This window comes from Bos indicus x Bos taurus, chromosome 13 (genome assembly GCF_003369695.1).
Source record: "Bos indicus x Bos taurus breed Angus x Brahman F1 hybrid chromosome 13, Bos_hybrid_MaternalHap_v2.0, whole genome shotgun sequence".
Lineage (NCBI taxonomy): Eukaryota > Metazoa > Chordata > Mammalia > Artiodactyla > Bovidae > Bos > Bos indicus x Bos taurus.
The window spans coordinates 52,967,664-52,981,187 of record NC_040088.1 but is presented as its reverse complement, the minus strand read 5'-3'; the positions used below and the strand labels follow the sequence as shown (position 1 = coordinate 52,981,187).

The 13,524-nt window shown below is 39.9% G+C and overlaps 1 protein-coding gene across 3 annotated transcripts in view; it reads right to left on the bottom strand.

Annotated features, from left to right (window-relative positions):
* Window positions 1–12,806, bottom strand: part of MINDY3 (MINDY lysine 48 deubiquitinase 3) — an 80,286-nt gene extending 67,480 nt beyond the window's left edge. The window contains exons 1-2 of one of the 3 annotated variants that reach the window (XM_027559857.1): window positions 12,723–12,806; window positions 587–666 (exon numbers count right to left, since the gene is read on the bottom strand). Coding sequence is in view for 1 of the 3 variants with exons in the window: in XM_027559859.1 (XP_027415660.1) it covers window positions 587–666; window positions 12,480–12,573 (174 nt within the window). In the remaining 2 variants the exon portion in view is untranslated. Of the gene's footprint in view, window positions 1–586; window positions 667–12,479 lie in introns of all 3 variants that reach the window. The other 2 variants (XM_027559859.1, XM_027559860.1) reach the window with 2 other exon arrangements.
* Between the last annotated feature and the right edge of the window lie 718 nt (window positions 12,807–13,524).

Genomic DNA, 13,524 nt, shown 5'->3' with positions numbered 1-13,524 from the left:
AAATTCAAAATCAAATACACACACTGAAATTCACCCTTTCTCGTGTGCAAAGAAAAAAAATCTTTTTTTTTTTTAAATTTTGGGAATTGTTTGAAATCTGCTGTTACTGATTTTATTTTAAAGACCAAAAAGCTACAGCCTAAAACAGTATATATTGTCAACTTACTTTAAAATCTGATTAAGTTTTAGGCCATGAAAATATTAACTCATCTTCAACTTTTTTGAAGAGTCATTTTAAGAGACAGAACAAATACAAATGGTACCATGATTACGGTATAACTACCTTTGGCATAAATTATTATTACTCAATAGGATCACTGTGTAAGATGTCATGCTCATTATTTTCAAGAAAACATAATAGAAAATTTGGAGTTAAAGTCAGCCAAATGGCTACTGCTGTATAAGCTACTCACATTCTGAATTCATTTTTATTTCAGACATTTAAAGCAATTTACATGAACACAAATTAAGAGGTAACTGATCATGCTTCATGATTACACGGAGAACAGGTATTAGAAAACACAAAGTCAAGGAGGGAACGTTTGAACACGTCCCTCTAAGGAGTTGGTAAAGTAGTCTATGTTACCTGAACAGGTGCAATAACAGCACAGGGGCCACCTTCAAACTGTTCTAATGCAGATCCCTCTGATTCACTAAACACAAACCCTAAAAATGAAAGCAAGCAGCAAAGATTAAACATGTCATTCAAGTAGTAGCTGAAAGAATTTTTAATGTACTTTGCTTTGATAGAGAATCACTTATCACAACAGCAAATTATCTTTAAGTCAGTCCATTGCTATAGTTTTCAGCTTTCTGGAGGATAAAAGAACACTTTGAAAAAAGATATGGAACCTAGGCTCCCTGTCAAGTGCACGTGCACGCACACATACACACAATTTTGCACTCAGGGCCCCCTATTAAGTGGACTAAAGAGATACAGTGTAGACATCAGTAAAAGGACACAATCTGATTTTTTAAAAGTAATTTAATATACTGGAAGAAAGACTAGACAGTTTACTGAATTTAAACAGAAATTTTAGGACCCTCTACAGAGTTATCTTTTTTAGTTTCATCTTTGAGTCACATTCTATAAGCTAAAAATTAAAGAGCATTATACACACTGGCTTCCCTGATGGCTCAGATGGTACAGAATCTGCCCGCAAAGTGGGAGACCCTGGTTTGATCTCTGGGTTGGGAAGATCCCCTGGAGGAGGGCATGGCAACCCACTCCAGTATTCTTGCCTGGAGAATCCCATGGACAGAGGAGCCTGGCAGGCTACAGTCCAAGGGGTTGCAAAGAGTTGGACATGACTGAGCAGCTAAGCCCAGCACATACACACCAAACGTGCTCATACTGGCTCCATCTTAATTCAAGTATTACCAAGTCGCACTGATTGAGAGCAGCCAGGACAAGCTCCCACAGAGAACACGGCACACTGTGGAGATATTGCGGCCAAAGTCAGGAGAGGTGAGTTACTATCTGTACAACCTTCAGGAAATCATTTCACCTCCCTAGGCCTCCGGGTACTTAGCTTTAGAACAAACATTTCCAATTTCAACATACCTAATGGTTATAATTCAGTCATTTATCCAATAAATATTTCATGACCCTCAGACACGACACCAAACATCCAGGGTATAAATGACATGCATGACAAAGTCCCTCATCTGGAGAAACCAACAGTCCAGATGAAGACAGACATACAAACAAATCACTGAAATAAATGAATAAATGAATGTTTCAACAGAAGTATGAAGACAGTGTTGAGGAAACTGAAAGGAATGACTTTGCCTAAATCAAGTCATAACAGGTGACTTGAAGGCTGACCTTGAATGGAACTTTACCAGAAAGGCAAGGGTGGGAGAATGACTTTCAGGTAAAGAAAACATCTTTAGTAAAGGAAAAAGGTGTGGTAAGAACAGGACAAGTTCATGGATCAGAGGGAAATGTCATGCAGCTGAAGGGCTGTATGGGGCAGGATGGTGAGAAAGGAGAGATGACAGGACATTCATACTGGGAAGGGCCACATCATGACATGTACTAATTAAAGCAGTAACACAACCATACTGGTATTTTGCTTCTTTCTTTAAAGGACCAGAATGGGGAGGAGACCATTTCAACAGACCTATGGAGACAGTGCCAGACTAATAAAAACAACACTAATGTTGAGAGAAAACACTATATACAAACAGTATTTCTAAGGTAAAAATTAAGATTTGATGAACATATGCAAGTGCAGCAAAGGCTGGGTACGTAAGAAATTAGACCTAACTCTGTTTCTACTTTGAGACACTAGGTAGCAAGTGAGTTAACAAATAGTATGGAGGACACCAATCCAGTCCACCTCCTCTCTCTTTACCTTTCAATCCCTTTCAAATAGGATTTAAACATGTACCTCCTATTTAAAAATGAAAATTCTCCTTAAGATTCTACCAGAAGGTCCTTGTTTACCCAAAGGAGTTGAAAATTTAGCACCCCCACCCCCCGCAAAAAAAACCTACACACACTGTTTACTGCACCTTTCCTAATTGCCACAACTTGGAAGCAGCCAAGATATCCTTCAGTGGGGGAATGGATAAATAGTACATACAGAAAATGAAATATTATTCGGTGTTTATAAAAAATAATGGCTTGCAAGCTGTGAAAAAACAAGGAGGAAACAGTTATATACCATATGATTCCAACTATATGACATTCTGGAAAAGGCAAAACTATGCAGACAGTAAAAAGATCAGAGGCTGCCAAGGGGAGGGGAGTGGGGGATGGGGTGAACAGATAGAGCACAGAGGATTTTTACGGCAGTGAAAATACTCTGTGATATTATAATGATGGATACATTCCATTATATTTTTGTCACCACCTATAGGATGTATAGAACCACAAATAAAAACTGTGGACCTTGGGTGATAATAATGAGTCAATGTAGGTTCAAAATTGTAACAAACACTCTGGTGGGAGATATTGACATTGGAGGAGGCTGTGCACGTCATGGGAGCACGAGGTATGTGGGAAAATCTCTGTATCTTGCCCGCAATTTTGCTGTGAACCTAAATAACACTGTTCTAAAAGGAAAAGTCTTAATTTAAAAAATCATTTGACCATTAAAAAAAAATTTCCATCCAAGATTCCAAACACCACTCGCTCAAAGCATACCTAATTGTCTGTATGCACTGTCTTAATTTCCTTATCTCCCAATTAACTCAACCCACAATAATTTGGTTTTCAACCTGTGATTGCATCAAACTCACTGTCACCAAATTCACCAATGACCTCTCAAGAGAATCATCTGAAATGCTCACCATTGACTTGTGAAACCTTCTGGCCCTTGGCTTTAGTGGTCCCTCTTGTTCCAAATTTTCCTTTTTTGTTTCTACTCTGTATCAATGTCGATCAGCAACTAAATGCTGAAGTTCTTCAGGTCTTGTCTTTAGAGTCTTTGTTCTCTTCATTCTACATGTTCTCCCTGTGTAACTCATCTACTCCCAAGGTTTCCACTATGGGTTATAATCAGGTAATCTCCAAATAGAGCCCTGACTGGAACTCCAGTCACTGACAAAATCTAAATTCTTTAACATGGTCTTGTATGGTCTGGCTTCTGCCTATATCTCCTATCTTATCCTTTGATACTTTCTTCTTTAGCCTCCAGGTGTGCAGACTTTCTTTCAGACCCTCAAATATCCATTCTCTCTCTGGTTTCTCATGCTTTGAACATGTTCCCTCCACTTGAAACACTTTCTCCAAAAAACTCCCACTTATCTTTAAGGCTTCACCTTATAAGATCCTCTTGGTTCAAGGGCCCAAAACACATCTGTATCTGTCCATCTCCACTCCGCTTCTGGTTCACCTTCAGGTTCTAACCACCATCATCTTTCATCTAGAACACCGTTAGGAATTTCCAGTCAGGATCCCCCTACCCCATTTCACCCACATCCCAACTCCCAACCCACCCCTTAACTACTCACCATAAATTTACCAGAGAAATAGTCTAGAAATGGAAATCAATTTTTCTTACAGACTGCTTAAAACACTCAAATGGTTTCTTACTGAAATTAAAACAAAATTCAAACTCCTTTTTCATTGCCTAAAAAAGACCCTATATGATCTCTCAATCCCACCTTCCCTCAGTTCACTCTTACCTTCATCATACACAGTGGTCTTAGTCCTCAGAACATCTCAAGGTCTTTACCTGGGGCCCTGGTGTCGGCTGTTCTCTCTGCATGAAATGGTCTTTACCCTTCTCATAGCTGAATCCTTCTCATCCTAAAAGACTCAGCTGAGGTATTAACTCCTCGGAGAGATGTTCCCTGACAAGTCTAGCTAAGTAAATCCTTCCTACCATTCCCCAGACCAACCAGGACTTATCATCATCTGTAATTACGTTATTGTTCATTTGTTTATTATGTCTTGCCTTGCAAGTATCTTGCCTCTCTTACTGACCACTGTTTTCCTAGTGTGTTATTATTAATACAGTTAATACTCAACGAATACTTGCTGAAGTTTTGGGAGGAAAGATAAAGGGGGTGAGTTCATTCACATCCAACTCTTTGTGAGCCCATGGACTGTAGTTTGCCAGGCTCCTCTGTCCAAGGGGTTCTTCAGGCAAGAATACTGGAGTGGGTTGCCATTTCCTTCTCCAGGGGATCTTCCCGACTCAGGGATCAAACCCATGTCTCCTGTGTCTCTTGCACTGGCAGCTGGATTCTTTTCCACTGAGCCATCTGAGAAGCCTGATAATGGAAATGTTTGTTTCTAAATTCAGTCTCTAAAATGTGGCGGGGTGGCGGGGGGAGGGATATGGGTCTGGAGCTCAGGGCAGGGGTGAAGATTAAAGATAGCAACTTGAATCACCCTAAACATGGCAGTTAAAGTGAATGACAACACAGAACAAAGATAATGAAGGCGGTTAACATTAAAAAAAAAAAGAAAAAGAAATAAGCAGATGCTGAGTCAGCAAAGAAGACTGACAAAGACTTGAAAGGTAAGAGAAAAAACACAGTGAGGCCCCAGAAAGGAAAAGCAGGCAGTCACCTGTTTCAAATGCTGAGTGGAATAAAAACATAAATGAAAACCCTGGATTAAGCATGTCACCACGGGGAATATAAAAAAGGAAACTTAGAATGTTAGGAAGAGCAGTCAAATTTTAAAGAGTTGAGGTGTGATTCAGAACACAAGCAGAAGGAGAAGCTGCAAACTGTGTTAAACAAGTGAAGGTGAAAAGGATGATAGCTTGAAGGGTAGCTGGATAAAGAATTATTATTTTATAGACCAAAGGGCATGAGTTTAAGAGAAGGAAAAGAGTGACCAAATGGAAAAAGAGATAAGGACGCTGAGTTCTGAGAAAGCTGAGATGGTACACAGTAGTGCTGGACTGGATAAAGAGGTTCTCAAAGTATGGTCTACAGAGCCCTGGAAATTTTAGTGACCTTTTAGGGAACCTGCTAGAGGTGAAAATCAGTTTTACTATAATACAGATTCTCGGTTTGATATTCACGGTGATGGTACAAAACAAAGAGCGGGTTATGTTACTGGCGCCTCAGCACACATCAAGGCAATGCCGGTAAGCTATACCGAGACACCCTGATATGCTCTCCAACACACAGAAAAAGCTCTTGCTAATGCTCATCTTATTAAATCTTGACTTTGAATACAAAGTACTTAAAAAAAAATAGTCTGTATGACATAACGGAAACTACCCACGAAGCACCTCTGCTACGTACCCTGTACAGGTGTCTCAAAGAAAAGCAGATGTATAATTTTTTGAACTGTGAGCTGAACTAACAGCTTGTCTGTGAATGTTATTTTTACTCTGAAGAGCTACTAACAAACTATGATTATTTAGACTTTTTCTCAGAAGTAAATGAAGTGAGCCTGATACTTCAAGGAAAAAATAAACTGACAGCACTTTTGCCAGCAATAAAATTTCAAGCTTTCAAGTGATTAACTAAAATTCTGGAAAACTCAGGGCCAGCACTGTGAGCTTGAAACTTCCCAATACTCAAAAGAGATTTTTCTGACAGGATCAGTGAGATAATAATAAATATGACTTTAGATATTGTTTAATAATATGTGTTAACATTTGGAAGATTTGCGTAAACCAGCAGACCAATAATTTCCAAACAACCGATGCAAATGGTTACAAATTAATTCACGGGTAGAAGATCCACTCAAAGTACAAGACAAACCAATGGATTGCATTTTAATACAGTACAACTGTTCATTAATGTGGCTTCGGATTTCATATTTCAACTAACCTCTAAGAAACTACCATTTGCTGAGTTTCAGTGTAGTATCAAAGAAGAATATCCACAATTATTTGAAAATGCTATTATGATACTCCCATATTACCAATTGCTTATATGTATGAAGACGGATTTTCTGCATACACTTCAACCAAAACAACAGACTGAATGTAACAGACTGAATGGAGAAGCAAGTGAGAGAATCCAGCTATCTTCTAATGAGCTAGACACTGAAGAGATTTTTTTAATGTAAAATAATGCCATAGGTCTCAATTTTTTTTCATAGTGAAGTCTTCAATAATTTTTAAGAGTGTAATGGGGCCCTGAATTTAAATAAACTTGAGAAAAAGACAACTTTAGCCAGTTTTCAACTTAGAAATATGGGCAAAGAGAAAGTGAAGAGATGTTACTGACTGAGAGCAACAGAATGAGGGGCATAGAAAACTGAGAATATTAATTCCAAAAAACACATAAGAGTCAACAGGATAAAGAACTAAGAGAAATACTGAGGGCTCAGCTAAGGTTTAATTAGTACACCTGTACTGATGCTGACCACAATTTGCTCCAGGAACACACAACACGTTGGGAGAAACAGAATAGAGGACACGCTAAACATAGGCTAAAAAACAGGCATGATGGATGGGGCAAATTTAATAAGGCAAGTTTAGTAAGTGAGAACTAAGGGTGCTGGTGATCTCATCAAGACAAGCGAAACTGAGATCCAACCTGGAAACAAGAGGGGAAGCCAAGGGACCTCTACTCTTCATCCACCTCTTTTCCTAATGGCAAGAAAAAAAGGGTCACTGGTCTTGGGCCTAAGTGCAGAGGCGCAACTAAGCTCTTCCAAACTTTCAGGGTATGTCATAAATAAGAATCAGTAATGGATTCTTCGGAGAAGGCAATGGCACCCCACTCCAGTACTCTTGCCTGGAAAATCCCATGGACAGAGCCTGGTGGGCTGCAGTCCATGGGGTCCCTAGGAGTAGGACACGACTGAGCAACTTCACTTTTCACTTTCATGCATTGGAGAAGGAAATGGCAACCCACTCCAGTGTTCTTGCCTGGAGAATCCCAAGGACGGGGGAGCCTGGTGGGCTGCTGTCTCTGGGGTCGCAGAGTCGGACACAACTGAAGCAACTTAGCAGCAGCAGCAATGGATTCTTGCCTTTCTTAAAATCACTAATAATGTATTTCAGTTTTCAAGGTCCATGGGTGGGGCTTTTAGACTGAAGTACATTATGATGAGTTGCTTTTGTACTTTAGAGATAAAACCCCAGGGAGAGAATTCTAGGCAGATCTGCTTTATACCAAATTCTGTTTAATTGCAGCATATATGCTTGAGGGTGTTAATTTGATAATGAACAAGGGCTCTTACAGCTTAAAATGTAATAAAGTCAAACAAATGGAAATGAACTTTTCTGTCCTAAAACAGGACTATGCTATGTAGGCATCTCCTTTTATAATGTTTCACTTGAGTTGGAATTTTTTAGGATATCGTTATTTTTCTTGTCAAGTGTTCTCATATTTGTATTATTTCCTAGTTTTAAGAGGAATTAACTTATCACAAAATGACTGTTTTACTAATTAGATCTGAAATTAGCCGTCTACCTTAGCGTCTGATCCTAAGCATATGATTTTGTATCACACCGGACAGCACTACAGACACAGACGTCTTTCTCAATTTTACGGCTCATAACTAATTTAAACCCAAGCCATCAACCTCTTTGCAATTTCCTAGTCTTTTATTTTCATATGACTTACTTATTCAAACCAGTTTGACAACTATTGCCTATGTAGTTCTTCTAGTCTTCCATGTAAACAAAAGACTACACAGAAAGACTTCATTTGTCATTATAAGTTAGATAATATTAAGTGGAATCTGAACTGAGCCTTAGTCTCCTCATCTATAAACAGGAGGATAACTACATTTATCTCTTGCCGTCTCTTGGGGTTGTTGCAAAGATTAAGCAAGATTTTCAAAAACTGTGAAGCATAATACAAATGTAAGTATTATCATAAATATTTTGAACTTAAAAATACATTATGTACTCAAAGTACCAAGAAATTGACTTTATCACATAAGGTTACAAATTGGAGATTTTAAAAATTGATTTTTTTAGGTCAAATGCGATGTAGGTAGGTTTGAGAAAGTAAAATCTATGTTGGAAATAAAAGGTTTCCAACAACAACAAAGATCTTTGAAATTATATGATCCATAGTACTGACTTACCTTCACATCACACTTTTGGATTTTAACCCAAATGGTTTTAACTCCTGATTACATTTTTAAACTTACATTTTTACTGACCCCTCAATTTTTCAAAAGTTGTTTAGAATCATTTTTTTTAATCATATAGTAAACACTGTCCTACACAGAAAGTGCAAAACTAATTTCAAACAACCGCAGCTCCAAACACTCCACCTCTACCCTAAAACACACTAAACTGCAATAAACAGCAAAACTGGGTTTCTCTTCTGGCTAATCTTTAGGTGAAACAATGAAGTAATTTAAAGCTCGAAGGAACTGGGTAGAAAAAAGGAAAAGATGGGTTCTTAGAGTTTATAATGTACAACAGGGTTGGCTTGTTTTTCAAATGCAGATTTGGAACACAGCCACACCCATCTTATCAAGGGCTGCTTCTGCTGCAATGCCAGACAATAAAGTCACTGGCCCTTTAAAGAAAATATTTGCCAAACACTGGCTAGACAATCAATACTGAAAAGAAAACAAAGTCTCAACCAGCCAAAATGTTTTCCTTTGTAATAAGATTAATATTTACTTTTGTCAGATCATGAGGACTCTTATTCTGGTTCTGCTGGGTTGAGGTCAACCTGACCACTTCCAACCACCTCCACTACCACTCTCCCGGGCTAAGTCACCGTCTTTTACCCCCTGGATTACTGCAATTCTCTCTCATTTGGTCTTGTCTCACTCTAGGACTACAGTCCGTCCTCAATTTAGTAGTCAGGTCAGTCCTTTAAAAATTGTCATGTCGTGTCTCTCCTTTGTTCCAAACCTCCCAATGACCCGTCATCTCATTTAGAATAAAAACCAAAGTCCTTACAATGGCCTATAAAATCTTAGTGATCTGGGCCATACTGTTTCTAATATCATCTTTATTGGTCCCCTCTTCCCTCATTCTGTCTCCAGCCAAACTCACCTCCTTCCTGTTCCTTAACCAGATGTATTCTGCATTAAGTCTTTTATGATGGCTATCCTTGCTGCCTGGAATACTCCTCAGATACCTGCGTGACTAATGCAGTTACTTCAAGAGTCTGTTCAAATCTCATCTTAAAATGAGGCCTTTCCAGGCAACTTCACCCTATAATTCCTATTTCTTTACCCTCTAGTATATATACTATGCCATATTTGTTATTTGTCTTCCCTTGTGCCCTATCAAGTAAGCCTGGAACACTTCAGTTTGTGAGAAAGGAAGGAAGAATAAATGATATTTACAAATAATGAAGTAGAAAAAATTTTTTTTTCCTTTAAAAAGCATTAGCAACAATTGAGCAGGAGGGAAGCAAGCAGGAGTAGGGAGTAAATGTCCAAGTTAAACAACAAAACAACTTCAAATCTTTAAATTATATGACTTATTGGCTTTAAAATAAAAACTGCAAAAAAACCCAAAAAAACTCACACCAAAACCCTACTTTTCTCTCTTTTAAAAAAAAGTATTTGCAAAAGAGAATTATCTTAAACTGCCAAATGAATTTTAAAAGAACACACACACACACACACACACACCTATGTGCTACTCCTGCACTTACATGCTTTAACATATTATCTAAAGCTGCCAAATCAATTAAAGAGGGGAGGGGGAAACTCCTAAAGCTGTTTAACATATCAAAGGAATTTAACAGGACCAATCAGTATAGTTTCATAAATGGAATATTCCTGGACATAGTTCTATAAATATTTACACCAAAGACCTTACATCTATAACTTGCTTCCAAAAGATAATGAGGTAACAGTTGTCAATTCAAAGCACAGCTACAGATGATGAAATAAAGCCAAAGCTGATGTCACATTACGAATGCAGTAAGTCAAGTACAGCAAAGCAGTGTCTTGTGTCATTCCCAAATCATTGCCACAGCAACCTTCAGCAATTTCTGTCTCCTCTGAGAAAGAATAAATGAATACAAAGTCAACAGAGCAAAACCACTAACAACATCTCTCTGATTCAGAAGTGATAACTTAAAAATACATATTCGGTTGCCTTAAAACCATGATCAATTTAAGACCTTGAAGAATCAGCCACAATATAGCTGCCCTCTGTAAAGAACAAAAAGTAAATAACCTTTTATTTTCAAATGATATTGATTGAACACATCTTGTTAAGGAACTTCCCTCTGACTACAAGATGGTAGAGCATTCTAATGTGTCATTACAACGTGATCTAATTAATAATTTCTTGCAACTGTCAGGGCATGGCTAGAGAGTGATCTTTGGCTTGATCTATTCTACAATTAAGCACTTTCTAAATTAAGCTATCATTTTCTGAGTGTTTATATCAGATATTGTGTTAAACACTTGCCTTTAATCCTCACAACAAACCTGTAAGATCGGCCCTAGTATTATCTGTTCTCCACAGAGAAGGAAACCGAGGCTTAAGTTAAAAAACTTGAACCTAGAACCAAAGAATTTCTATTCCAAAGACTGCTCCTGCTCCTAACCATTATTAGAACTGCCTCTCTGAATTCTCCTTGTATCTGCAACACAGTACTAAAATAAATGAGGCCAAATATCACCCTATTCTGTGCTATATTACTGCTTAATTAACAAAAAGTAAAACCTTTCCCAATCTTACAATCTTGTGTACTTTAGGGCTATTCGTTACTAGAATAAATAAAACAAATAGGAAAATAAGTTTTAAAACAGAACTTGCAAATGTAAATGCCCATGATTTCTGAAAAAAATTAGCTAAGTGACAAAATTAGGTGTGTAGAAAGAGCAAAACTAATTACATGTCTGGTTAAAAATAGGAAGGAAAACAAGACAGAGCTGTGACTTGTAATTCACTCCCAGTTCTTACCAATTCATGCAACTTTGGCCTGGTCATTTAGCCTTCAGGACTCCGTTTTCTCATTTTCAAACAAAGAGTAATGAACTAAATAACCTAACTAGCTGTTACACATTATGATTCTGTTTTTACCAGGCCTTAGAAGTATCTGAGGGAAGAAGAGATTATTTAAACCCTAAATGTTTGTTTCTAAGTAAACATTATGAAGTAAAGACATAGATCTACTATGCTAAATTTACCCCAAATCCTTTGAGAATCAGTATTTTCTAAATAAATGTTTTCATAACAAAATATTTTAATAAGAGTACTAAATAGCTACTATTCCATTGGCTTGTGATGTTTTACATAAATACATTACCTACCCTTCTGACTTCAAAGACTATGCTGTTAACTTCACTTAACCTCACCAGTCTTTATCACCTTAACCAATGTGTCCGTTTCGTTTTAATATTAAAAGGCACGAGACAGGGATGATTACTAGCATGAACTGCCCAACGCAGAGCCTGGGACAGCTCTGGAATTAAATCTGTGTGTGTGTGTGTGTGTGTCTTCTATTTCACAATTATTCGTATTAACAAAACTTCTTATATAATTCAAAATCCTGTCTGAATAATCAGATCGGCGCAGCAAGTTCTATGAGTCACGGAACAGATACTAAATCACCTCAAAATCAGGCATATTGGGGTGTAGAAAACACTTTGCAGCAGCGTTTTATTTTTCACCGAGTACCACGCCTAATCGCCTAATTAAAATACAAACTGCACAATCGTTTCGTGGAATTAGCCACAGTGAGTTTCACGTGGACTTCCCTTCTCTCCAAAATTAGACCAAACACCAAGATGAAGCCTCGTTCGGGGGTGAAGACCCAGGAGGCCAGAGCAAGTCTTGAGAAATGGATACCAAGGCACAGGGCACACCTTCAGTGTCACACCCTGCAGCCCGACTGCCGCCCCCTTCTCCTTTCCAGCCCAAGAGGCAGCCCAGGGAGCGGCAGGGGCACTTCGGGTCTTTAGCTGCCAGCTGGAACCATTCTCCTACTCAACCTCTACCCCCTGGAAGGGTAGGGCGTTTCTAGAAAGTCCAGTGTCAGTGCAGAGCAGGGGAATTGGGACAGAGTGCAGGGCACGGGAGGGGACTGGCGCGAGAGACGTCACGGCTCGACTCTCTCGGGGCAAAAGGAAGCGGGGGCTGGAAGCCTGAGTCCAGCCGGGGTACCTTGCGTCCAGCGGCAGAAGATGGTGTCAGAGAGACCAGGGCTGCTGTTGGTGCCCCACACCAGCTCCATCAGCTCTTTAGTCAGTTCGGACATGATGGGATGCCGGCGAGCTGGTCTTGGCTTTCAGGACTCCTGCCCCGGCACATGGGGAAGGGGCGGCTTCCGAGACCAGAGTGGCGGGACGGCGGCGGTAAACGAGCTTGAAGGTCAGACTGGAGGGAGGCAAAAGGAGAGAGACCTACTTGCAGAGACCCCGCCTGTCAAGCCCGGTCGGAGCGGCAGCAAGGAGTTTCCCGTACCGGAAGTACCGGAGCCACTTCCGGCTTCTCTTTCACTGCGGCCCCCACGGCCGGAGGGGCAGGCGGCGCCTCCCCGGAAGCGGAAGTGGGGGTGGGGCGAGAAGAGCTGCTGGGGACTCTTCGGGCTACTGGCCTTTCTGAACTCAGTGCAAGGGGGCTGTCGTGCGGTGGCTGCTTTTGTGTTGGCAGGAGCATCGCGTCCCGTGGGCGTTGGCATATTTCTACCATTGTAGAATACCTCCTTCTCCGCACTGCTTTGGGATTAGCCCTAGGACCCCAGGCCCAAGCCCTGGGACTCAGAACATAACCTATACCTTAAAATTTGTAATATTAATTATGCCAAACTACAGCTTTAAGAGTATGGTTGAGTCTCCTTGAGGAAACATTCATGTCTGTGTGGAGAGCTGCCCATAAATTGAAGGTTCTCAATCTCTTGCTAAGTCACATCAAGTTAAACCAGCTATCAACATAACTGAAGAATGTGGCCGAATGAATGTTAGAAATGCCTGCTGCTAAGTCGCTTCGGAGCAGGCAATGGCACCCCACTCCAGTACTCTTGCCTGGAAAATCCCATGGATGGAAGAGCCTGGTAGGCTGCAGTCCATGGGATCGCGAAGCGACTTCGCGATCTGAGCGACTTCCCTTTCACTTTTCACTTTCATGCATTGGAGAAGGAAATGGCAACCCACTCCAGGGACGGGGGAACCTGGTGGGCTGCCGTCTATGGGGTCGCACAGAGTCGGAC